At 37.6% G+C, this 27,371-nt stretch overlaps 1 protein-coding gene across 2 annotated transcripts in view; it reads left to right on the top strand.

The window, feature by feature from the left end:
* The first annotated feature begins 701 nt into the window (after positions 1 to 701).
* LOC105058643 (suppressor of RPS4-RLD 1) overlaps positions 702 to 27,371 on the top strand; it is a 39,487-nt gene continuing 12,817 nt past the window's right edge. The window contains exons 1-14 of one of the 2 annotated variants that reach the window (XR_003802727.2): positions 702 to 954; positions 1,126 to 1,235; positions 6,393 to 6,889; positions 13,166 to 13,210; positions 13,295 to 13,396; positions 13,467 to 13,547; positions 16,040 to 16,106; positions 17,650 to 17,750; positions 20,266 to 20,373; positions 22,543 to 22,613; positions 22,723 to 22,779; positions 23,778 to 23,886; positions 24,365 to 24,445; positions 25,783 to 25,869. Coding sequence is in view for 1 of the 2 variants with exons in the window: in XM_010941627.4 (XP_010939929.2) it covers positions 836 to 954; positions 1,126 to 1,235; positions 6,393 to 6,889; positions 13,166 to 13,210; positions 13,295 to 13,396; positions 13,467 to 13,547; positions 16,040 to 16,106; positions 17,650 to 17,750; positions 20,266 to 20,373; positions 22,543 to 22,613; positions 22,723 to 22,779; positions 23,778 to 23,886; positions 24,365 to 24,445; positions 25,783 to 25,869 (1,635 nt within the window). In the remaining variant the exon portion in view is untranslated. The remainder of the gene's footprint in view (positions 955 to 1,125; positions 1,236 to 6,392; positions 6,890 to 13,165; positions 13,211 to 13,294; positions 13,397 to 13,466; positions 13,548 to 16,039; positions 16,107 to 17,649; positions 17,751 to 20,265; positions 20,374 to 22,542; positions 22,614 to 22,722; positions 22,780 to 23,777; positions 23,887 to 24,364; positions 24,446 to 25,782; positions 25,870 to 27,371) is intronic. The other variant, XM_010941627.4, reaches the window with a different exon arrangement.

Below are 27,371 nucleotides of genomic sequence, written 5' to 3'. Positions count from 1 at the left end.
AACGGTCGGTACATGGGTTTTGTTGTTATGTAATGTGTGTTTCTTTTCTTAATGAAGCTGCTGACCCTTGTTCTACCGAGAAGAAGAAGAAGGGAGCTCTGTTTCTTTGCCAAAAAAAAAACATGGGTTTTGCTGCTGACCCTTGTTCTCCCAAGTTTCATACTGCTCCTCCCACCGTCAGATCCATATTTAACGCTGCTGAAGCTCAGCAACACGTGACGCCTTCCGGCGCGCCACTGAGTGGGACCCACGCAACGGGCGCGTCCCGTTAACTTGCCGTTTAGTCATTCCCCTCGCCGCAGCCAGTTCTCTCCTACGGACGCTCGTTTCAAACTTTCTATGCAATCTTCTAATATCCACCAACCATCCAATCAATCAGCTTTCACAGACCTTGACACCGGAAAGAACGATCACAATAGCTTCTCATGCGCGAGACTGACGGCCATCCAGAATCCGCATATTATTTCTATGACGTTATACAAAAAGTTCACATTGGCCATGGGGAATTCCCTATCTCAAGAAAAGAGAAGGGATAGAGAACCTATATTTTCACTCCCTTCTCCATCAACTCACCCCCCTTTCTTCCACCGTTCACTCCCTCGGCAAAATTGAAGCATCGGACATGGAGTGTGCATTAAAAAAAGAGGTGCGGCAATTAGAACAGCTGGGGATAGGACGGAGGATCAAAGGAAACCCCAAATCTTCCCCTCGACCTTTCCTGCCTTTTTGTTGCTTGCTTTCTTTGATCTCGTCTCTGTCCCCTCCGTGACGAGTCGGCCATGGCGAATTAGGGAAAGCTCTCCGCCGCTTCTCGCCGAGAGAGAAAGAGCTTTCCATGGCGCCCGCGAGCGAGAGGCTGGAGCTCGCCAAGCTCTGCAGCGCTCGCAACTGGTCCAAGGCCATTCGCATCCTCGACTCTTTCCTCGCCCAGTCCTCCTCTGTCCAGGACATCTGGTTGGGACCGATCTTCTCACTCCTTTCTTTCTCTGTTCTTTTTGTCTCGATCTCTTGCTCCTCGTGGAGTTCGTGGATTTATTTATTTTTTTTGTTGATCTTTGTTAAGAACTTAAGATCGAATCTACCGAGGAAATATCGGAGTATTTATGATTTGTTTTGGTTCTGCAGCAATCGAGCTTTTTGCTATAACCAGTTGGAGTTGCACAAACATGTGATCAAGGACTGTGACAGGGCACTGCGGCTAGATCCTAAGGCTCTTCAAGCTTATATCCTTAAAGGTTGGTCGGTTCTACATGGTTGTTCTAATTTTTTCGTGGTTTATGTTTTCGTTTTTTGTTTCTCTTTGGGATTTTGAATCATGAATTGCAAATCAGTGAGATGCTTGCCAATTTGGATTCTTGTATCTTTCATTTGATTTCTCTGTTCTATAAAAGATATTTAGAAAGCCAAAAATTTGCACTGAAAACTGTAGTCAGAAACCAGTGCTTTTCATCTGCTGTTTGATTGTTTCATTACACAAAACATGAATGTCGTCTACTAGTGTTAGGAATTTTTGTTATGATTTGATAACTATATCTGGATTTAACTAATTAGGAAATATCAGCATCTTTTAGGACAAATATAGACGGATTGGGTGTCTGTGCTGCTGAGCATTCCAACACTCCCATTTGATTTATGATTTTCAGTTGATGGTTGGTCGACCCTTAAAGTGGATCAGAAGCTAGGTTCTTACTTCTGGTAAGTGCAAGTGTGGAATTCTAGTTTGATAGGTTATATATTTAGTGCCTATGGAATGGAGGAATCCAATGAGCAGATGGCGGGAGTAAGCTGAATTTAATGATGGGAATAATCCAACTAGCTGGATATCTAAGGTGAAATGGTTCTTCAACTAGTTGTGATGGTTTATTAGAAGGCCATCTTAGCATTCGTTGCTTGGAAGGAACATCAAGTTAATGTCTTGGACAGAAACAAGGTGGTTCTTCTATGGGATATCTCTAACAAAGGCATATATTTTTGCTTCAGACTCGTTGAGGATGATGGTTTTGATATGTTCAAATGGCAAAATGTTGCGATTCTTATTGAGAAAAGAGGGCTTTTGGCTTCATAAATGGGCAACCGGGTTTATCACCACAAGTCCTTGGGTTTTTTCAATTTTATCATTCAATGTTAAGCTCATCAATTGCCCAAAGTTTTGCGTATTTACTGTTGCAAATCCGTGGAAACAGAAGGATGCTATTCCAGGCTGATGGCTGACAATAAACTGGTTGTGATGTGATGCTTGGGATTTATTGTACCTAACAATGGCCTGGCAAACTTCAAACTACTTGTGAGTTTTTGCAGTGGTTAAATAATTGTATTCTTTGGAGCCTAAAGGGACAGTGCATCAGAATTGTATGACTCGAGCTTGCTAATTGCCACTATATGGACAGGTTTCTTCGGTCCTGGAAGAGTGCAAGACTTCACTTTCTGGATTATAATCTGCACATTTTTAAATGCTAAAAAGAACTCTTGTTGGACTAATTTACTTGATTGAATTGGAAACATATTGCTTTACCTCCTAATTGTGCACCAAATTATTCTATGGTAGAACATATGTCATCACCTGCAAATGTTAGGAAAAACAAGCTCTGATGCTCTATATATGAAATTGTAATGTCCATCTTATTGAGACCACATGTGAGGCTTGCCGGTGTTAGAGGTTTATAAAGGTTAAGTGGAAGTTTGTCTTTATTATGGAGCTTCTGGACCAGGTGATGGTTTAGGATACATTTCCTACAGTGATGATTTAAGAGATACTTGATGAGTATACTACTAGCAAATGAGCACATCTGACACACATGTGAGAGTTAATTATAAAGAAACTTGAACAGAGATTAAAATTAAAAAAGAAACAAATTAAATACATAAAATTGAATTAAAAAGGATACATAAATTTAAAATAAAAATATGAAACACAAAATGCAAAAATAAGAAAAAATGAAATATACATAAAAAGGATACATAAATTTAAAATAAAAATATGGAATGCAAAATGCAAAAATAAGAAAAAAAATGAAACATACATACATACATACAATACAATCAATAACATACATGCATACATACAATACAATCAATAACATATAAAAAGGATAAAAAATCACATAGAAATTATAAAATAGAATATTAAATGTATATAGCTAAATTGAAGAGAACAAAATAAAATAAGTAAAAGATAAAGTCTCAAAAAATATAAGTAACATGAAAAAGGTTATAACCTGGTTTTGTTTTTGGTGATCGAAGAGGAGCTTTTGGAAAGTATTGGAAGACCAAACTCTCAATCTTTTGTTTAGAAGGAGTTCAGTGTTTAATGAGAGTGACTTGGTCCAGTTTAGGCTGATTGGACTGCAAAGTGGAGAACGAGAAGGGATAGGAGCAATGAGAGTAGATTGTGGGCGCTTAAGTGAGATTTCATATTTCTATATGTGGTAAGCGAGAGACAGATGTTAGTGGAGAAACCATTTTCCTATTTATATAAATGCTATTGTAATTTGTAATATGATTATTCTTACATCTATGGTAAGATGAATTTGCATAGGAAATTTTAGACATCCATCTTATGTTACATAGAATCCTAAAGGATGGCTGTGATCCTAATTTGAATGGGATAGAGGACGGATGTGCACAAGTGTGTGGTAAGATAACGAGAGGCATCTATTTTTATGGCAAGGTAGGATATTAGTGTAATCTTGGTGAGGCATCTAAATATAGGCACTATATCTTCTTATTCTTCTAATTTGGAATGTCTGTGAGATGAGAAAGTGATGTGAGGTACTAACAATATTTATTGAGCAAGATTACATGGGGATTTTTTTTCCAAGTCAAGGATATTTGGGGGAAAAAATAATAGAAGAAATCTTGGCATAACATTCTAAAATTAAAAAATTTTCCTAAAGCAAACATAATATAGGTCAATGGAGCATAATTTCTATTGTTGAAGTTCATTCTGGACGTTATTGAATTTGTAATCCTGAGGTCATTAATCCTACAGTGCTTATGATGACCATTATACATTTCCTGTTCTGCCAATTCACCTAATAATGTGCCTTCCACATTTCAAAGCACCAAAACTGACAGCTTCACCAAGTTTGATGATTCATCCTTTTCTTTTTTATGATCTTTTTGCTTATCTTTTTGTGGAATGTTCTTCAACATTTAATTGCTTATGAACTTCCCATTTGACCATCAATTGTGTAAATGGTAGCCAGATCCTGAGTTTAATGATTCATCCTAGTTGTTTTAATGATATTTCTGCACATTTCATAGTCAACATGTATGGATGACTATGAACTTCCATTTGACCATCGATTGCATGTCAAAATGTCTGGATAGATTTTGGGCTTGACAAGTTGGAATACCTTGGAAACCTCATTTGTTGTCGGGAATTTGCCATAGGCACCAGTGAAGCAGAGTGCAAGGCTTGTCAATGATGCCGACACACTTCCAAGTGGTGATCAGCCTGACCAATTGGATGGATCACTCAAGGGCAAGGCAAATATTTTTGTCATAACTCATCAAAATTACAAGGAAAAACAATTAACCTTGGCTATGCATCAACATAGTTAATAATACATTAATGAGACTATGACACGGTGCTAGTTTGCTTGCAAATAGTTGGCGAGTCCTCAAAACATATACAATTATTCAATTTTTATATTTTATATTGTTTTCTTTTCTGTTTCTGCAAATAATTAGAGGGAAATTTTGGTGGAAATAAACAAGGAGGAACCTGTCAAGAGGTCTGGATGTTTTCATTCCCACTGTACTTCAAGTTCCAAGTTCATTTTTCAGCATCCTTTTCATCTCTTTCTTTTCTCTTCTTCTCCTCTTGATTTAAAAACTTCTAGTAAACGTGTTGGATCAGGTGCCAGAACCAATACCCAACCCATTGGATCTTTCATCTATCAATTTTTCTTGTTCTTTTTCATGTTTTTTTTTTTTTTTTTTTTTTAAACTTTTGCTGTTGCTGATCTATCTCTTTTTAGCTTGCAAAATGGGACTAGAGTTTTAACATACAGTGCAGTGAGTTTCGCCAATCTGCACTATGGAAAATTGCAATTGGGTTATATGTACCAGTAATATCTAAGGGCTGTTACACATTTTGGCTCTCCTGTATTCTGCTGGCAATCTATCAACAAAGCATTTCTTGCACGGTTACATTTGGTTCACCTCAATGCTCTAATTCTTGGCCCCATGGTAGCTGTCCGTAAAGGTTGAGTGCCTTGTCTTGGCCATAATAATCTTTGAATTGTATTTTTTATTTGAAAGTATATCTACTTTGGACCAAGCTTTGCCAAACTAGTATTGTGATCTGTATAGGTTGGCTATCGGTACGGTATGGTGTAGGCCTGCCATGTCGGAGTATACTGAAACAGGGAGAGGGTTGGGGAGAGAGAGGAAGGGAGGGAAGGGGAGTGACCCGAGAGAACCCTAACCTTAACACTAACCCACGGGTGTTGGAGAGAAGAATGGGAGAAAGAGGGATTTTTGTGTGTGTGGGGGGGGGGGGGGGCCGTACATGGGAAACTCTACCGAAAAAGTGCAGGTTGCAGCCGGAGATGCAGGAGGCGGTGGAAGAGGCCAACCACGACCATTGGGCTGCAGGAGATGGAATGAAGAAGGGGAGGCTTCCAATCCGAGACAAGGGTTTCAATGGGAATGAGGGAAGGGCTGGCATAGGAGAGTGGACAAGCTTTTAACACATGGGAGGAGGCATCCAGGAAGAGGAGGTGGGGGGGGGGGGGGGGGAGTGCGCAGGGCGGCAGTTGGGAGAGCGAGAGGGATATAGAACAAGATCGGGTGAGGGGATGGCAGGGGTGGGGGGTGTGGGATTTTCTCAAGGGCCGAGTCATTTTGGTTCTTGACCGGTTTGGTTCGGTATGGTCTAAACTATCTGGTCGGGATGGTTCGGCTAATCTTGCTTCAGATTATCTTTCTGGGGAATCATGAATTCTTGTTCTCAGAGAAACAAGGGTGAATCTTATTGGTTATGAACCTTTGGAATGAATTTAAGCTCTTCTTCCACTCGATTTATAAATGTGATTACTATTCTTGCAATTGTGGTAACCCATGATCTGGATTGAGAAATCGTTCTGATATTTATGTTGGTGTTAGATTTATTATAGGTTTTTTCAAGACTCTTGAACCTTAATTTCTGGTAGTTATTGCTTTTGCTTTAATGATCATGTTTTTGTTGCAAGACAATGTGCTGTCTTTCTTGTTCATCTAGCTATGAGCTTATCATAGCGGTATCTATTGTGAAGTATCAAAACCTTGATCTAAATGCCAATTGTATGTTCCAACACTCATAATAAGATATTTTTTGCAATTATTAAATCTGATCCTATCTTTTGTGCTTTTATATCAGCTTATGCTTACTGTTATATTATTGCCAGGCAATGCTTTATCAGCTCTGGGAAGAAAGGAAGATGCTTTGCTTGTGTGGGAGCAAGGGTATGGAAATGCGGTACATGAATCAACAGATCTAAAGCAGTTGCTGGAGTTGGAAGAGCTATTGGCACTTGCTAAACAGTCTAAACCTGTTGTTTGTGAAGATCATGCCGTGGATGTATCAACATGCGATACAAAAGTAGTTGTCTCTGAAAATCATGTTTTGGATTCCTCTAGTACAAATGGGTCAACCACTGAAAAAAAGGTTGTTGTCTATGAGGACCATGGTCTAGAGTCATCTAGTATGATGACACCGACTTCTGAGACAGGGTCTTTCAGTCAAAATAAATCAGAAAATATGCATGAAAAACCTAATGATACCACAGAAACATGCAGCAGATCCAATGAGACCATTAAAATAAATCGAAAGGTTTTCATTACTGGTCTTCCAAATACCAAGTCAATTAGCTTGGATTTTCGATTATCACGGGGCATAGCACAGGTAAGTCTTATGTGCTTTATTATCAATTTTTCTCATTTAATTTGCCCATGTATGTATAAATGTTTTTATACAGGTAAGTAAATTAGCTACTGTTCAACAAGATGAGGGTCTCATTGAACTATACAATGTGTATGGTATAAATTTCTCATTTTAATTTTAGAAGTAAAAGTTGAACAGTGTGTAGTGATGAGTTCATGGTTGTAATGTTGGGCTGTCTCTGCTCATCTTGGGATTAGTGTAACTTGTTACTTTGCTCTGCCTCTAAACCTTTTCACAAAGTGCTTTGGCAAATTATGAAACAATGGAAATTCAAACAATGAGGAAATATGATAAATACAAATATTTAGGATTTTGGACAAAAGCAATCCTAATCAACCTTAATTCATCATGTGTTTCTAGAAACTCATCTGCAAATTAAACTAGGAAGACAGTAATCTTCCAAGTCAAAATTGTGAGCAATCTTTATCTCTTGATTAATTTGTGACATATTTGTCATTTAGGAATCATGGCTTCAGAGTTCAATATGAAGATTTTCAGATTTCAAATGAAATCAAGCCTTTCCTTTTTTCTCTTCTCTGTTTAACTAAGCATTTGGCACATTTCCTAGACCTCTTGAGAAATTTTATATTTAGTCTTCACACTTTTTGGTTCAATTTCTCCTTTAAAGTACCTGAACCGTTCTTTTCTAGATACCCAATGTGTCATGACCAGTTGGTTCAAAAACTTGCTTAGCTTGTTAAGGAATGTAGAGCGGAGAAACCAATATATATTTAGGGGATAGCCTATGATCTTGAGCCAATGGCTAGTTGAGGTTTCGGGAGTTGAGCTCTTAAGTAAATGCCTTGACAATGGTTTTCATTTGGCCACATTTGATGTCATCAAGCAAAGGAGGGAGCAAGAATCTTCATGGATGACTTCAGGATGTGTACTTATAGATGTGGTTTGTCTGACGGATGTGTACCTATAGAGGAGGCATGGATTGTGAAGGAGTTGCTGGATTTTCCTTGCATGAAAATCTGTCATGCATTAGAAGTTCTGAACATCCTTTTGATATCAGCATTAACACCATGCATTGTGCATAAAATTGCTTCCCTATGTTGTCTACCACTTTCTTATCTCCTACTAACCATTGGTTGAATCTTAAAAGCAATTCCCTGCTTTTTGCAACATTTTCTGGCTTTCTGCTCCTTGTGGGAATAAATGACACACAGGAGTTTCCTTTCTCTTTCTTCAAGATTAGAATGCTTAGTACTTGTTTCATTTGTTTTTGTATATCAGATTTTCACAAACAGGCTATGGAAGTGTGAAGCGTGATGGAATTTAGGATTTAAAAGAGGGACTGTATTCTTCTCCCGCAGCCTGCAGTGAGACAGATTTGTATAAAGAGGTTGCACAAAACTAAAAGAAAGGTAGACCTGGATTTGCAGGTTTAGGAGTAGAAGGGTATGGTAGATAAGCTATTTTGTGTGTTCTTGTCCAAAATTCTGATTAACAAATCTGATATATGAAATGTATATTTCTGTCCATGGTTTTAAAATCCCGATGGGATGGTGGGCATCCTGGCGATTCCATCCCACTCTTTTGAGAAAGTGGGAATTGAGATAGGGGTAGGACTCTAAAACCTATCCACACACAGAAAGAAGAAGAGAAAGAGGAAAGAAGAAAGAAGAAAGGAATGAAGAAGAAAAGCAAGAAAAGAAAGGAAAGATGAAGAAAAAGGAAAGAAAGAAAGGAAGGGAGAAGAAAAGGAAGAAAAGGAAAAAAAAGAAAGGTACGATGAGAGAAGAAAAAGAAAGGAAAGAAGGAAGGAAGGAAAGAAAGAAGAAGAAAGCAAAGAATGAAAAAGAAAGGAAGGGAGAAGAAAAAGAAAAGAAGGAAAGAAGGGAAGAAAGAAGAAGAAAGGGGAAGAAAGGAAGAAGAAAAAGAAAGAAAGGAAGGAAACAAAGGGACGAAAACAAAGAAAGAAAGAAAGAAAAGAAAGAAGAGCACGAGAGAGATGGAGCATACTTTCTGGGATGCTTGACGAGGACAGCTGCTGGGACAGGGTGAACAGTGGGATGCCCCGTTCCATGGAGAAACTAGGATGCCTACATCCCATGGGATTTAAAACCTTATTACTGTCAAATAAAGGGGACTGGATGCATTAAGTTTGGGATTTTATTTTGAAGAATTTGGCATGTTCTATGTAGTTTAAATGGCAAACTAGAGTAAGTCTGTCAAAATAAAGGGAATTAGATGCATTAAGTTTGGGATTTTAGTTAGAAGAATTTGGCACGTTCTGTGTAGTTTAAATGGCAAACTAGAGTAGGTTTGCTAACTGAAAAATAAGGGGAAAGGAAAGATGGTGAGTTAGGGCATGTTTGGTATTCTTATTGTCACTTTTAGAGCAAAAGGTGTTTGGTAACATTATCTAAGTTGTTCTATAGGAAGGAAAGTCAAAAAAGCACTTTTAGGAGAAGCTAGAAAATCTGGCATCTGGCTTCTCCTTGTCTTGTTACAAAGCAGAAGCAATAGAAAACACACCCGCAGGGCAAGAGACCTAGGTAGAATTTTGGATGGGTTTGTAAAGGAATATTATGATGCAAGTAAGATGTAGAAGCTGCTTTTGCAGGGTATGGTGACATCTTTGTGCTCAATCTAAAACAAGCGTGCACATGCAAGGAGGGGGGAGGTTTTTCCCCCCTTTTTGGGGTAGCCTATTATTGAATACAATTGAATATAGGTCGATCTTTGCTCAGTGTCCCAGCAACTCTGGGTAAAAACAAGTAATGGACAACATTCTATGACTAGATGATAGCCCCTATAACTTCCTTTAGTTCAAACATCTATTGTTATTGCTTCAACCAAGCTGATTTTCTGATCTGGCAACAACAACAGATGGTTTTAATGCCTAGTGCTTTAATGGTTTGGGAAGGCCCAATTGAAGCCTTTTTACTCAGCAAATATCTGGACTTGATAAAACCCCCCTGGGTCCAAACCTTTGTTGATACCTGTTGATTAAGAAGATTTATATAATGGGAACCCTTACATCATGTTAAAGACATATTCTTGACATGTGTTCATATTTTCAGACTCCCCAAAATTTACTCGATTGGTTTCATGGCAGTTGATAAAGAAAAGTTTATATCATCAAGCAATATGAAGCTAAATGATGAACTCTTTTAGTTTTCTTGATTTTCATTACATATCCTTTCAGCTTGTTGTGCATATGCTATCAAACATTTCAACCTATGCAACTCTATGTATTTTGGATACTAGGAATTTGCCTGACAGGCACCTGTGTCTATGTTGCACATTAATACATGTGCCATTGGTAGTATTATGCCATGCTAGAGCCCTTTTTGGTTATATCGCAAGTGTCACCCTTTTGCACAATCAGCTGTTGTAGCCAAGTACTATGCTAAAGTACCTAATAACAAGGATTGCTGAATTGGAACTGGACCTTGGCCGGTTGGCTGGTGATATGGTTTGGTGCATCCCCGAACGGAACTATAAAAAGGCTCGAACAGATGTAGCAGGGCGGAGGGAGAAGGAAAGAGAGAAAAAGAAAGAGAGAGGAGGGGGGAAGGGAAGGAGAGGGAGAGGGAGCCTTCGGTGGCTGTCAGAGGCCGCCAGATGCCCGTTGAGGCTGCTGAAGGGCTGTGGTGCTTGCTAGAGGGCCGGTGAGGAGGGGGGAAGCGAGAAGGAAAGAGAGGAAAAGAGAGACAGAGGGGGAGGGAAGGAGAGGGGAGAGGGAGAGAGGGCCTTCGAAGGCCCGCCAAGGGTGCTGGAGTCCTGGAGTCGTTGAATTGAAACAGGGGCTTCGGCCCCTATTTCGTCTCTTTTTTTGGAGCAATATCGGGGGAAGTCGGCAACACAGTTGCTGAGCTGACTTCATACGATTAATCGCAAGAAAAAAAAGGAAACAGGGGCTGAGGCCCCTATTCTGATCGAGAGGAGGGCGGAGCCCTTCCTTCAGCCTTCATAAGTCTCGATGGTGGTGGGGTGGCCTCGCTGATCCTTCGGAGGCTTTTGAATTCCTCCTCTCATTTTCTTCTCTTCCTCCACATTCCTCTGGTTTCACTATGTGCAGCGATCCCGGTTGCCCTCTGACGGCCTTGGGCAATCTTTGGAGGCCCTCTCTTCCTCTTCTCTTCTCTTCTTCCCTCTCCCCTCTTTCTCTTCTACTCTTTCTTTCCCCCTCTCCTCCTCGCCTGGTATCCCATTTTTACTATCAGAATCGTGCTGATTGGCCGCAACTATAGTTCGACACGTCCTAAACCACTCGGTTCAGGACGGTTTGGCGAACCCTGCTTCACAACATGCAAAGTTCTAATATTTGGACATAGTTCTTAAACTAAAAGAGGATCATTAGGGCTTGATGAACGCTAAATGGTGTTGCAAATGTAACCATATGCAACTATTTTAAGTTGCCCTGGTGCGATTGCATAGCGGTGCAATGAGGGATTGGGGGGCAACTTTAAGATTAAACTGGTCCATGTATTGCACCACACATAATGTGATGCTCGGGGAGCATGCAATTCTGGAAAGGCAGGGGGTTGCAGATCTACAACACCTCTCTGATCCACCATTGCTGCCACCCATACGATTGCTATAGGTGGTGATTTAATCCGTATTTAGTTTTTTATATGGTATTTCTATATTTAGTCATGTTATCTGTTTGCTATTATAGCATTCTTTTTATATGACCTTTTTTTTTTGGTTTTGGCTGTTTATCTCTTTGACATTGAAGCATTCTTAGTCAATATCATTATTGCATCACATCCAGAGTGGCTAGTTTTAGCAATGTATGTTTGTAGCTCTGGACAGCCTCAATCCCATTATGCATTTAATTTTAGGGGGTTTCAGTAGAATAATAAGTTTTTGGCATTCTTCAGTTTTTGGTTGTTGCACACTGAATATATGGAATCTTTGAAGTAGCCAGATTTAAGAATCCTGTATGAGCTTGTTAGGAGGTTGCCAGAATCGTCTAAACTCTAAAACTTTATGATCATTCATCTTTAAAAAGAAAAGGCATTTTCATATACCGAGGATGTGTTGCCTTCTAATGTTTACCTGTCATTCTAAAGGACAGCAGTTTAGTTAGTTGTAACACATAAAATGCTGGAAACCAAAGTTATAATAAATCTTCCTAATTGTGTCCGATTTCTTAAATAAATATAGAATTATAATTTACGTAATATCTATCCATATTCGGGGATGGCAATGGGTCAGGTATGGGCCGGATAGGCCATTACCTGTACCCACTCTGTGCTTGCCTCGGGGTGGGGCGAGGTAGGTAGAGTTGTACGAGGCGGGTTGCATGGGTCAAGTCGGGTAATGCTGCATTTTTGTTTAACATCCAAATCAAACAAATAAAAAAGAATGTAAAAACAAACCTTTGTACTTCACGGGCACTAAACAAAATAAGAGTCGAAGATGTAGAACATAACAAATCAAATTTCAACAATAATAGAAACATAACAAACAAAAATATTATTCTTTAAGAAGCCAAATGCCCTTTAAACTAAGAACAATCAACTTTAAAAAAAAAAAAGAATTTGTAAGCATCATGGCGTGTAACATTTCACATGTTCAATCTCTCTCATAAGTGGAGCGACTAGGACAAAGGGTAGACAAGGGATTTGTGAAGAGTTATATATCTAGGTTGGGTTTTAATATTACTCATATCCGCCCTGGATCTGCTACAGGTCAAGTAAAACTGCCCCATTAAGATCAGGTTAGCTTAGGTACCCGATGGAGCAGAGTAGATTGCTACCTATGTCCGAATTAATTTATACTCAAATTGGTAAAGCTTATATATGAACTAGAAAATTTGACTTCCATTGGGTTGCCAGGATGAGCCTGGGCAAATTCTCTTTGGAAAGAAAATCTGATGCTGCAGTGCCCAGAAGTGCTCTTTGTGACTAACACATGCATGATTTGGCCTAAAAGATACATTTGGATGAATTGATTAACTGCCTTGGTTTCAATGAAAAGCAGTCAAGCAGAATATTTTGGTCAGTGATTTATGAAATTCAGTTTATAATAAGATACTATTTATTTAGCAAGCATCTTGTTTGTATCTAGTTGGTTCCTTTTGGTTCTGGTTGGTGATTCATCAGCTTCATTCAGAAGAAATGCATGGCTGTAATTTAAGGGCCAGTATAAATTCCACACATTTCGCAGACATATGACTAATACATCTTCAGAATCATTGAACTTGTTAAGCTTACCTCCTTTTCTTTTTCCTTTTTTCCACAAGCTGAAGCTTTTTTCCAATGATGGTCCAAACAGGTAAATGAAGGGAATTATGACCAGGCTATATCCATCTTTGACCAGGTTTTTAGCTGCTTTTCCCCATCTTATTCATACCTCTGTCTGTTGTTAACAGAATGGACATACAGTAACAGTAGACATGTACAGATTTTGAGAGAAAATCCTACATATCCAGAGGCTTTGATAGGAAGAGGAACAGCTTATGCATTCCAAAGAGAACTTGATGCTGCTATTGCTGACTTTACTAAGGTCTAATAATTTATGCGAAGCAGCTTCCACTTTTAATTTTGCAGTTTTAGTATTTTTCTTTCTCTGGCAGGCTATACAATCAAATCCATCTGCTGGAGAGGCTTGGAAACGGCGAGGGCAGGCACGTGCTGCCATGGGAGAATTTGCGGAGGCAAGGCCATTTTATCCATCATGCACAGATATAAGTTCTTCTGTTTAAAATTTTATTTCTCTGCAACAAATTTATTTACTTTATATGTTCTTTAACATCTTGTTTCAGTGGCTTGTTTTTGGCTGCTGTAAGGAGGTGTCTTCTCTGCTTTAAAAGATGAGTATCTAGGTCTTACATGAATGTGTTGCAAATAAGTCATGGAACAGAATTTTCTGGTGAGCAAGAGTAATTTCGTAAACATAGAAACTAAATCAGGCAATTGGAGTAAATGTGTGATAGTGGTAAAAGGAAAGGGTAACTTCAAAGAAAAGCACTGGCAGAGATACAATCATGAGACAAGAAGCCTGTCTATTTTCAGTAGATCAATTGAGTAGGTGCAAGTGGCAATAGCAGTAGTTTTTATCTGTTGTAGATATTTTTTTAAAAAATAATTTTCTGAGTTAGAAGTATTGTTGGGTAAAGATCAGATCCACAGGAATAAAGAGGGAGTGTAATAGTGTTCTCCAGGAGAGACAAATATTTTCTCGTTGAACTTTTAAAATGTATGGAGTGGATGAGCTATTGAGACAGGTTTCATCTCTAGAGGTTTAAGCTTATATGAAGGGAAGCTTTTTAAAGTACAGGTATGTGAAAAAGAAATGCGTGGGTAGATTAAAATTGTGTATTGTTGCTTGTGACCAGTAAAAAAAAAAAAAGAAGGGGTGCTAGGTAACTAGTATGTATCCTTGTGTAATTATTTGCGCACAATGTGCCTTTTTCTTGCTGTATTCATACTTAATTTATTTATTTTTTTTTATTCTGTTTGTTGTGGGAATCCACCAACAAACAGGGGGTTAATCTTGCTTATTGTGCCTCTATTGATTGAATAAACCCGAGATTTGTTCATTACTTTACCTCTTTAGCAAATGCATATTGTAAGGAAACGTATAACCAACTTGTGTCTCTTATAATCTTGTCACTGCTGTATCCTTTCTGCTAATTTGCTTTGTGGAATGTGAAAAGATTTTTTTTGAGTATGAGAAGCATAATGATATAAAATATACAAAACGAAACAAGGAAGCAAAAATGATAAAAGTTTGATTTACATATATACTGACTATGATGGGCTGAAACAAATGTTTGAAGAATTTAAGACATTGCAGGCATGTACAAATGGCTCAAGGTAGGATTTCAAGTAATTGTTCACAATGTCACTAGTCACTACTGTAGGATTCCCTAAGATGGAGAATTTGGAGCAATTAAGATCTCCAAGCACTATGGGGTCTGGTATTGCTTCCCATATCCGTTAGTATGTGAGGTACAGAATATCTATTTCAACATCTTCTAACCATTGGTTTTACCAAAATTACTTTCTGGTCCAGATCTGCTAGTTTATTAGAGAAAAGAAAGGCAACTGCATTTGTTTAGGTCCAACTTATTTCTCAAGTTTGAGAACGTCTATCTTGTTTGTTGCCTTATGAAGAACCTTCAAAGTTATGAGTAAATATATAAATTCAACTATTCAAAGCCTTCCCACATATATTAGGGATGCAATTGAGCTGAGCTGAGTCGAGTAGCTAGAGGCCTTGACTTGATTCAAAATACTCGGGCTTGAAACTCAACTCGAGATTAATCAAGCCTTGATATTCAAGTTCTCGACTTGATCCAAAAAACAAAAAGCAACGCTAGAGCTTGACTCGAATCGAATATCAATTAAGCCATACTTAAGCTCGAATTTGAGCCTTGATCATAATTAAGAAAATATGGTTAAAATAAAATATAACATAATATTCCATTTTAAATTATCAAATAATAATATATTATTATAAATAAAATATAATAGTGTTAAAAGTATATATACTCAGCTAGGCTCGCGAGACTTCAAGCCTAGTATTTTGCTACTTGAGCTTAACTTGAAAAAATGTTTGAGCTACTTGGGCTGGACTCGAGCTTGGACCCAAGCCAAGCTCGAGTAGCTCGCGAGCTGCTCGGCTCATTTGCATCCCTAATGACCATGCATAGGAGCCTCATTAATGACCCTCTATTTGCTTAATAACATCAATCCACACCCTTTTCTTGCCTTGCCATCCATAAAAACTTCAAACTTCCCATGATAATTGGACCAAAGGAGCAACTTTCTTGTTCAGTTGGCAACAAAAAATAGTGCTAAGTTCCTCAAGCTTTTAGCTTCTATTGGATAATTTTTATGAGAGGGATGAAATCTTTTGGTCTTGCTTGAAGACTTTTTCAGTGATTCCGAATTCATCAGCATAACGTAAAATATCACTAGACACCTGGACCCTGGTACTATAAAACTATGTTGTCTGATTCCTTTTTCCCCCTTTATTTTAACCTCCTGATATAACATGTTAACTTTTATTTTTGGTGGCATGAATTGATGGTACCATGTATCACTCAAATGGTAATTTGTGAAGTGTGTATTCACTAGCAACATAGTTATGCATGGAAATTATGCTCATTTTCTTTAATAATTTTAGATATCTTGATTTCAGGCCATCGAAGATTTAACTAAAGCTTTGGAATTTGAGCCAAATTCATCAGATATTCTACATGAAAGGGGTTAGTTCTTCCAACCTTTTCTTCTTAGTCTATTTCACATAATGGGTATTGATACTGACCCTCCTGTATTCTTGTATGTCCTTTTTCCCCTCTCTTTGAAATAAAGACGTCAAAACAAGGAAAAGTCCTGGCAGTAATCTTCTCTTTTCCTCCAAACAGCGTAACACTTATGAAAGAGATATAAGTGACCGGAGCTAACTCTTCTTATCATGGCTAATTAATATGTCATTGTCAAAATGGTTGGTTGACTTCATGCTTTGTATGCTCATCATCACAACAATTGGCTTGAAATGCCTTTCCAAAAATAAGAGTACTAATCTGCTTTTATTTCATAATTTGGAAATTAATTTTCCTGATTGAGCTATGAAAAATTGAATCAGCTTGCAAGATTAAATGACTGGAACATATTTTTTGCTAAACTGTTCTACATCATACCGGACCTACCCAGTATTAAGTTCTAGTTTTTAATATATTGCTTTGAGAATTTTAACTCATGAAAACTTAGAAATCTTGTACTTCTATTTAGATAGCTGTAACATGAGTTTTTTTTGGTCATGATATGCCTTGTTGTCTTTGCGTGAAGCTTACCAGCTTGCAATAAAAAAGCACTTAGGGAACTTCCCCCCCTCCTCTCTATCTGTATTTGTAATCTATTATACCAAGTGTGAGTGATAAATTGAATAAAACTTTCACCTTGCATTGAGGGAATGATAGCAAGGAGCCCTAAGAGAGTAGAAATAAAAAGAAGATAATTAAAGACATGGGTGCATCCTCCAAGGGACAATAGCAACACATCTTTTCAACCTCAGTCTCTATTTTAGCAACTTTATCTGTCATAAAGGGATAGCTTTTATTTATAAGATGTTATTTAAGCAGATAAATGCTATGGCAGCATCCAAGCTTTTTGCATCTTCTTCCATGTCCTTCATATGTGTATACCACATGACCAACAATGAGCACACTTGGTTGTAGCCTGCATTATGGTACCAACTTGATTGGTATCATTCACTTTGAAACTATCTGGCATGAATGTGTTTTCATACTGTATATCCTGCAAAACATGATTAAGAAACCTGCGGAACATTTAATTTTTAAAATTTTTAGTCCGTGGATATCATGATTAATGATGTTAATTTTAAAATTTTTACTACTTGGATTCATTTTACAACAGTTGGACTTAATCCTAATATAACTTGATGTCATATGACCTGAAAGTTTGATGAATTCTGGTTCATGGGCCCAAATCTGAAAATAATTTGATGACAGAGTTACTTTAGACTAAATATTCATGGTTGTCCTATCTATGACATAGACTTGAAACTGCAAGATGCTGTTGAGTTATCAGGTTAAATCATCTAATCTGAAGCACTATTTTGTGTTTCAGATAATATAGTGATTACAGTTTTTGCTACTGATACTATCAACAGAACAAAAGTTAAAAATGCTTTCCTAGATTTGACGATATTGCATGGTTTTAAAATAATAAACTCATATTGTGAAATATATCACCTATGTTTCTGTACTCTGACCTAAAATACTGCAGGAATTGTTAATTTCAAATTCAAGGATTTTGATGCTGCTGTGGCAGACCTTTCTGCATGTGTCAAGCGGGACAAGAAAAACAAATCTGCTTATACATACTTAGTAAGTAAAGCATATTATCTTGTTTATCAACCATCTTTTAAAGCATTTCTTTGAGTCCCAATATTTAAACTTTAGCATAACAATAGATAATGAACCTCAATCCTTCTATTCTGGACAAAAACCTTTCATTGTTATTCATAACAATTTAAGTCTTAAGTTTTTCTTCAGGGCATTGCACATCTAAGTGCTCTTCAATCGGTCTGCAATTTCTTTTTTTTTTTGATCCTTCATAGAGTTCCAAGCCTTGCCCTTCCTACGGTTACTCTTTTGTCTTAGTTATAGATGCCTACAGTAAAGATTCGGTGAACCATTCCAAACTAAATGGTTCAGGGTATACTGAACTGTATCGGCGGTCCACTGGTGCGGTTCGGGCATTCAATTTGGAACACCGATGAAAATGGAGGGAGGGAGAAGGAAAGAGAAGAAGAGAGGGAGGGAGGGAAAGGAGAGGAAAAGGCTAGTGGTGGCCATCGGTGGCCCATCGAGGCTGTCGTAGGGCTGCCAAGGCCTCCAGAGCTCCACATAAGTCCAAATAAACAAAAATAGATAGATAGAAAGAGGGAGGGGAGAGGAGGCAGAGAAACGGGAGGGGGAGGCCCATGGAGAGGCCGGTGGTGGCCGCCGAAGAGCTTCAAAGGTCCCTGGCAGTTGGAATCCCCCCTCCCTTGCCTTGTGCACCCCTGCTTCGAACCAGCGGAAGCCCCGTGGGGAATCTGGCCTTCTAAGGGCCTCTGTGGCCCTTCGATGGTCACCACCGGCCTCCCTATGGCCTCCCCCTCCTTCCATCTCTCTCTCTCTCTCTCTCTTTCTCTCTCTTCCTCTCTCCCCCGCCACGGCCCTCTAGTGGCCACCATCGGCCTCCCTTGCCTTCCCTCCCTCTCCCCCCCTTTCTCTCTTCCACTCCAATTCTCTCTCTTCTCAGCTTTCTTTGCCGTGTCGGTTCGGACCTTGGTATAGTCCGACGTGGGGCATACCGAACATACCGCCGGTTGGCCGGCATGGGGTTCGGTTCCAGTTTTGCATACCTTGGTACACATCATCTCAATAAGTTCTCTATGAGCATAGTTGATTCAACTGTCAAGCTTCTTTGTTTACTCATTTGTAAACTAACTTTTACAATTACCTTACAATTGCTCTAATATTTTGGTCTTGAATGCTCATTTTGTTTACCTGTATTTTTGCACCTTCTTTGTTGCATAATTTCATGGCACATACAACACTGATCTACTACATCAGTAAGAAAAAGAATCACTGTTTTTTTTTTGTTGTACAAGTTTTTCTTGTTCCAACATGCGATAATCATGTAATGCTCCTGAAGCACATCTCGGCATCATCCGTCTATCTTTAGATCTTTAAGTGTCTGCAGGTTATGATTGCTTATCTAAATGATACATCTAATGTAATGAAAGTATCTGTCTAAGCTACTCTTTCTTTTTTTCTTTCCAGTGAGTCAATCTAAGCTACTTTACCAATTTATGTTCTAAAATTGATTATCAAATATGGAAGGAACTCATTTGCATTTGTGCTCTCGATGTAAATGCTTTTGATATCACTTTTTTTTTTTTTTAAATGTTAATTAGGTATTCTCGGGCCTTGGTGCAATTGTAAGGTTGTTCCATTGTAACCTGGATGCCATAGGCTCAAAATATGGAAACAGCCTCTTTGCACATGGGGATCAGGCTGCATACTTTTGACTCTCCCTAGGCCCCATAATGGTGGGAGCCTCATGCATCAGGCTGCCCTCTTGTCACGGCCTTTTCTAAGTTTCTGATGTTACTTCCTTGTATTGCTCAATATTTGTGAAATTCCTCCTGTGTCTGTCATATATTTTAAGCTGCTGAAAACAGTGTGTAAATTTTCTTTTCTTTTTCAAAAATACTTTCATGAAATCTTCAGGCAAGGAAGCATGATCGCTTGCCCTTAAAGCTACGTTGTTTCTTTGGATCTAGTTCTCTCAATCTATGCAACCAACCTCTGTCGTAGGTACAACATGTGGCTTTGGAGTTCGGATTTGTGGTAACTGGCAACGTTCTGTATCTGTATAAGAATAGGTCTCCAATCATTTTCATTTCCCCTAAATTAAGGACTGCCATGTACAAGCTAAAGCAATAGTTTTTCTTTTAATATTTTCTATACTATTCTTGTTAATATGGCAAATTTCAATGTCTTTAACTTCATTGCCTTGAAGATATACTCTACTTTTGTTTTTCCAATTGGATGGTTGTACACCAATGGCTTTTCATGTGTTTCTGCTTCTGAGCCAATTTTTATTTGAAAATTTTCATGTACCAGTTTCTTAAATGTTTTCTCCATCTTTTCTAAGTATTAACATCTTGCTACAAAACTTTACAGTCCTAACTCATTATTTACTCCTTGTGATATATGTTATCCTTATTCTTAATATAACTAGTATCAACTCTTAATATATTCTTCCAACCTTATCTTGAAGAGTAAAGAAGCATTTCTTTTATAAATATCGGTTTTGTGGTTATGATATCTATGATCATGACTGTAGGGTCTGGCTTTATCAGCAATCGGGGAGTACCATAAAGCTGAAGAGGCACATCTCAAATCGATACAACTTGATCAAAATTTCATCGATGGTTGGGCCCATCTTGCACAGGTAACTGATCTGCATACCATTGGCAGCCTTTCGATCAAATTCTTCACTTGTTATCACTGTTCTATGTGGAATTTAGTTTCACCTTTTATACTTGGTTACATGACCGCAGTTGCACTATTTTCATTTATGTGCACTGACATAATACTTTTATTTTGCTTAGTTAAAAATCTTTAGTATATGTTTGATTTCAATTCTCTTCCATGTAAGTGGTGTCCTCAGTTTCAAGGATTCAGGTCCCAGCAGGACGTCCTGTGGACGTCATGACAGGGTACCATCCTATGTGTCGGGACATCGCTGTCCTATTAGCATCCCGATATTTCGATTGGAATGTCTTGGGATATCCTTTGCCCCAAGTGTCGGGATGGGGCGGGACGGTGGCGCATCCCATTCCATGAAAAAATCGGGACAGCCTCGTCCCACGGGATTTAAAATTTTGCTCCGTTCACTAGTACTTCGACAACTTTATGTTGGCATTTGCACTCATCAGTAATTGTGCTTTATATACCATCAGCTGGATGAAGTTTGTTTAATGGACTCTTTTTTTTTTTTCCTTAAATTTCTTTTCTTTAAGAGTATTTTGACCAAAGAAGAGCCTTGTTAAGTTGGTTACTGGTTACATTTGTCATTTTGTTATATCAGCTAGGGGTGGCAATTGGGTCATGTTGGACAAAAAACGGGTTGGGTCAGTTGCAGGATAGACAAAAAAAATCTATCAATCTGAATCCCATCTGTTTATTAAATGGGTCAAAAATCTTGATTAGAACCTGACCATTTTATTGAACAAATAATCTAGTCCAATCTACAATGGGTTGAAATAAGTTAATTGGGTTAAACAGTTAAGCATTGCCACCCCTAATATCAGCACATATTTGATGTACATGATGATACGAGAACTTCAGTGGCAGGTTTTGGAATGCATGCTCATCAAGACTAGAAACCTAATTTATATAGTTAGGGTTCTTGCTATAAATAAGACAGCATTCTTAAGGGTTTGCATAATCCTTACATGCTACATAGAATGAAAGTAGCATATTTTTGAGCATTGCTTCGCCCGCAAGAGAAAATGACAGTGAGACATATAAAAGATCCCCCAACTAGAAAATGAAAGTGAATACTGAAACAAATTCAAAAGATGAATAAAGCAACGTTCTGAGATTTAGGGCCATTGATGATGAATCACGGGCTTAGGATGTGCTGCAATAATTAATAAGCTGAATGCTGATGATGAGACGTGGCTACAGTACAATGTGAAGCTACATGTATGATGACCTGTGGCAAGGTGAACCCATGAACCAGAATACAAACTTTCAAAGGCCATCTTTCAACTCCCGGAGTAAAAATCTTTCAGACTCTCCTAACCACTTGTTTCAATAATCCATATCCATCATATTTCTAAGAAAAAGTCACCCCATGATGTAAACTGCTAGTAAAGCCTCAACCATATTATTGTTATTCAATATTTATCCTAGATATGCAACCATCATCCTTTCTTTCACCACCAGTCATTTTAACAACTTTCAACTGTTTGCTGCTAATCCTGTATTGGCCATAGGAATAGTTTTCATTTTGAAGTCTGCTGGTGGCCTTGCATTCTCCAAGTATTAATTCTTTCCTTTAATTAACACTAATGCAATTTTGGATACATGCAGACGGTATGATTTGTAAATAAAATCCATTCTTAGAAATTAAAACTGCCAAACATAAGATCACACTCAGGTGCTTGGTTAGTGGAGTATAATAATATCCTGGACTGCATCTCTGAGGATAATATTGCACCATTTTTTTTTTGAGAATAAAAACATTTACAATCTTTGTTCTATGTAACATGCTTTTGACTGTAATAATTTGTGAAGATTACGAGGAAATTACAATATATCTTTGTTAAGAAGTCATCTTGGATATGAAAATTAGTTCTTTTGCAGTTATGTGTGTTTTAATACATCTGGAGCAATATATAGCTGAACTTATGAGTGCCATTTCTCTGGGAGAGCTAAAAAAGTTGGCAGATACATTTTCTTTCTTAAGCATGTTAGGCAAATGTTAAACTAAAATCAAACATATCCCATCTTAACCTGCCTGTGAAGCCCCATGGTTCACTTAATATGTCTGTGTTTTTCTCTAAATTACTTTTTTAATATTTATCAGCCACATGCATGGCTTATTTTGCAGTTTTACCAAGATTTGGCTAATTCAGAAAAGGCGCTGCATTGTCTCGAAAAAGTTCTACTTGTTGATGAAAGGTATAAATGCACATGATCTAATATATATAATAATTCTGTCAAGAGGTTGAACCTTTCCATATTCTTTTAACTTAATAAGTTCTTTATCTTTGGTTCAAATGCTTCTTAGGTTTGCTAAAGCATATCATTTGCGTGGGCTACTTTACCATGGGATGGGCCAACACAGGTGATGAATCCTTTTCTCTTAGCACTGCTTTCATAATTATGTTATGTATTTGGGGTGAATGCTACTTTAAATGTTCTTCCTGCATTTCATCAAGGGGGTAAGCGGTTGCAGGAAGGACCTGAAAATTTGCTCCTAGAACACTAAGTTTTGGAGTAGAAATTCAGATTTCCTCTGCATAATATGCTGGACAGCGAGCAGCTAAACCACCAAAAAGAACATGCATGCTAGCATGGTGGTAATGGTCTCTGAGTCCAGTCCAAGGGATTTTAATAATCCAGTTAGAATCTGATTGGTTAGTCTCCATTTTTTTCTCGGGAGTTGCTGTAAGTTTTGCATATGTTGAATGCAATTAGTATAAGAGTTGTCTGATACTTAATTTAAATGCTTAACATTTTTTTGTTTCCAAGGTTGATATAAAATTGCTGGTGGCTAGGGGATGGTAAAGCCTGAATGGGACAGTAGTTGCAGTAAGGCTAGGTTTCCATCAAAGATCAGTGAGGGCTGGTTGCTACTAGGAGTGAACAATGCTTTCTTCCTGGAATTGTTTAGTCATCAAAAATTCAAATGGAAAAAAACTGGTTGTCTAAATGTTGATTGACTTTATTATTTATCCAGTTCCATTATTTGCACACATAAAATCTGGACTACAATCTTCTGCTAATTTTCTTCTTTTCTTTTATCACATTTTCATTCATTGGGCGGTGTTAATAGTGGACTTCAGTTTGTGAAATCTGATAATTTCACATGCAGATGATGCTGTTGTTATTCTTGCTACCATATGTTGATTGTCCACAATCTGTGTTAGGTTACTTAAATGCAACGTGGATATCCATGTGGAATAAAGAAGGGAATAAAATGACTGATTGCATCGAAAGCTCCTCTTCTTATGTGCTAGTTTGTTGAATATTGGAGCCTCATAAATTGTTGTTTTACTTCATATCTGTATTCTTAGCTTTCTGTGATTTATCTGTTCTACTCACCGTGATTTGATATTGCAGGAATGCCATAAAAGAGTTGTCTCTTGGATTGAGTATTGAAAGCACACATATTGAATGCTTGTACTTACGTGCCTCCTGCTATCATGCAATTGGAGAATATGGAGATGCGGTACTTTGCACCTTATCAGCAAATACTTTACTCGCCCACCTGCTCTCTCTTGCACGCATGCATGCTCATGTGCACAGACTTAAACCTGTCCTTTCAAAAATAAGTTATCAAAGCTTCCATAGCAATCAAGTCACAAATTTAAGGATATATGTACTTTGGAAGGGACAGGATTTCAAATTTTTGTGAATACAGATTTCAAGTAACAAAATGCATGTTAATTGTATATTTCAAGTAGAACTTGTCATTTAGTCAAAAAACTGAGGTTTTATAGCGCTCTACAGAATGTTTTATTCTGAAGAGGTGCATCAAATATTTTGTATTATCTTGATATATTAAGCTACTAAAGATTGTTAGGTTTATTTCTGACTTCTGTTTGCTCAGCTTATCAAGCCAGTCTCACCCAAAGCCTCTTCCTTCTGACCAAATGCATGGAGTATCGCTTTTACTAGTTTTTTCTCCTGTGCTGCTTTTGTTCCAGGTCAAAGACTATGATGCTGTACTGGATTTGGAACTTGATTCCATGGATAAATTTGTACTTCAGTGCTTGGCTTTTTATCAGGTACTTTAGTTAGTAATGGCCTAATAAATTCTTTCTGGGAAGTTAATGTTATGCTGCTATTCTTGTTACTAGCACTAAATATTCCAGTTTCTTATTTTAGTGGCAAAATTAACTGCTGCTGGGCTATATAGCTCTTCTTTTCTTTTGTTGCCTCTTTCTTTCTTGCTCTCATTTCCCCTCTTCCATTTGAAGCTTGCATGAGGTGCTGATTTTGCTTTGAAGGTTTGACTTAATAAATTGAATGGATTGCAGTGTCATGGGAAAGAGGCTTCTGTATTTTGCTAATTCAAACAAATCCCTTTCTCTGTTTTTGGGAACTGCATCCCTTCCTTCATTGTGCGAATTAACAAGATTACAAATTCTGATGATAATAGTATCTCACTAGAGTTCTTTTCCCCTTGAAAATGGGAGCGGTGCTTTTCATTGCTAAGCAGGCAACACTTTTGCCTCTTCTGTGGGGAATATACACCATTTCCTAGAGGCTTGGTGTAGAGTTAAGAAATGATTATAGTATGTTATCAAACAACAGATCATATTCCAATCAAGATAACTTGCAGATTTGATAAGTCTTGCCAGTAAACCTTTTTTCTGGCAAACCTTTTTTGTTCTTTTTTTCTCTGTCAAGGGTAGATGTTAAATTTGTAGTTGGTTTATAAACTGTATTTTTTTCCACTATGAACAATAGCCAAGCGATTTCATATTTCTTACCATGCATTTTGGCTCCTGTGTTCTATGTCAATTGAAGGCATTTGCATGGCATGTCCATGTCATTTAAATTTTATGTTTAAAGTTTAAAGTTTAAACCCTTTAGATGTTGTAGTTTTATTGGTGGCTGCTCAATCTTGGTGGTCCTTCATGTACTTTTAGTTGATGGTTTGGGTTTCAAATCCTGTTAGTAGAGCTGTAGCTAAACTCAATTGCCATGTACATATTCACACATGTGGGCACATGTTTTGTGTGTGTACCTCGTGAAATGGGATATAATCATGATATATCCATGAAGATTCACTGAAGTACCAAGAGTTAATATGTCATCTTTAGGATTAATTCATCAAACTCATAAAGGTACATGGATGTCACTTCCTTGTTCTCTTCCCCTTAATGCTTGTCTCTTTTGTGAAATGCCTCTATCACCATCTGAATCTCTAATGGGTTATTACTATATTGCTTTCAGTAGTGCAGTACTTTTGCATCAACTAATCTTTCTTGAATGCGCTTTTTTTAGATGATTTTATTTTGTTATGTTGTTTTTGATTTCGTATTTGGTCTCTGTACCATCCATTTCATGCAAATACTAAATTGCTGAGTTGGTTTTTCCCTCCTGAGATCTGCTGTAGAAGGAAATTGCTTTGTACACTGCTTCAAAGGCTAATAGCGAATTTTGTTGGTTTGATATTGATGGAGATATTGATCCACTTTTCAAGGTATTATTATTTTTAAATTATTGTTAGTGATGTTCAATTTTCATGCCTTTTGATTTATAATAGTGGAGATCCAACCTTATGTGGATCATGAGCCATATTATTCACTAACTCATGATCCATATTGTGCACTTACTCAGATATGGAGAATCTTTTTTAATCCCTCATCTGCAATGTTTTAATTGTTCCTTAGATTCTGTGGCTTGTCCAACAGAAAAATGTTGACTGTTTATGTTGTTTAATCTCAGCATTGTAGGAATTGTTTATTGGCAACTAGATAGATAGAATATGCTGACCACTATTTGTTTGTAGAAATGCAAGGTTGATAATGTGTAAACTTTCAAGTTCAAAGAAAGTTGAGTTTTAGTATCATTGATGATTTATCATGTGACATAAGCTAGTGTGGGTGATTTGAAAGCACTTTTTTCTATGTTCTTTTCTTTTTCTTAAATTTTAGTTTGGGAATTTCATTGATGAAATGATTTCTGAAGTTGATATCAACACATTTTATTGATCAATTGTATCTGTGGACTATAAGTGCATATGAGCGGACATGTTCGCCATATGCATTTACTAATGCAGATTGTTATGAAACCAAGAGTACCAATTAGATGTTACAGTACCGAGATTGTGCAAATTAATCATCATGGCACCAAGAGTCTACCACTGATACAAATCTCTTCTCAATTTTTTTTCCTTTTATGCTGAGTTCTCATGGTACAGCTCAAAAAGTCTAAAAACTAAAGAAAAATGTCAAGAAATTATTTTTTGAAATTCAAATTGATCTCAGCAACTTGCTGCTGGGGGTATTGAAAATGCCTGTTGCCCTGTTCCATTTTCTATAAATTCCTTGGGTCCTTTTTTCTCTGTGTATCCACTTTTCAGGACTAATCAGAATCGCGTCTCTGTCTGCAAGAGCTCTCCAAGCATTTGAGTCTTTCTGATTATTTTAACTGAACATTATCTGTAATGCTAGTGAAAGGGTTCTCAGTAGGGTAAACAGGAAGCAGATATCTATAGTTGAAGCATCATGAACTTACAATCACATTATTGCTATTATCTCTATAATCTGACCTCATTGCCTGCTAATCTGATCTTTTCTTCTTCTTATGCTTCATGGATGCCTTGAATTACTGTTACTAGCACTATTTCTGGACTTCTTTACTGGCAAAATTACTTTTCAGTGTGGAAAGATCATGTAAGCCACTTTTGTGGGTTTTCAAAGAGTTGATTTTCCCTTTTCTTCTACATCTGGTTATTCCTGGAATGTTGTGGGTATAATACACTAATTACTTATCTTCAGTGTAAAGTCAAAGTTAGGTTTCTTGGATCTACCAATTTGTCAAGGGACTGCGTTAATTTACAAAATTATAAGCAAGAGTTGGATGTTCTGGATTAAAGATGATAAAATGTGATGGAAAGTTGTGTAAAATCTGAAATGGTGGATTTGAAAAAAAAAATAGAAGGAGATGATGAATTTACTACATTTTTTAGTCCATGGGGAA

The sequence above is a fragment of the Elaeis guineensis genome, chromosome 2, assembly GCF_000442705.2.
Source record: "Elaeis guineensis isolate ETL-2024a chromosome 2, EG11, whole genome shotgun sequence".
In the NCBI taxonomy this organism is placed as follows: Eukaryota; Viridiplantae; Streptophyta; class Magnoliopsida; order Arecales; family Arecaceae; genus Elaeis; species Elaeis guineensis.
This window is presented reverse-complemented; position numbering and strand designations above follow the sequence as displayed.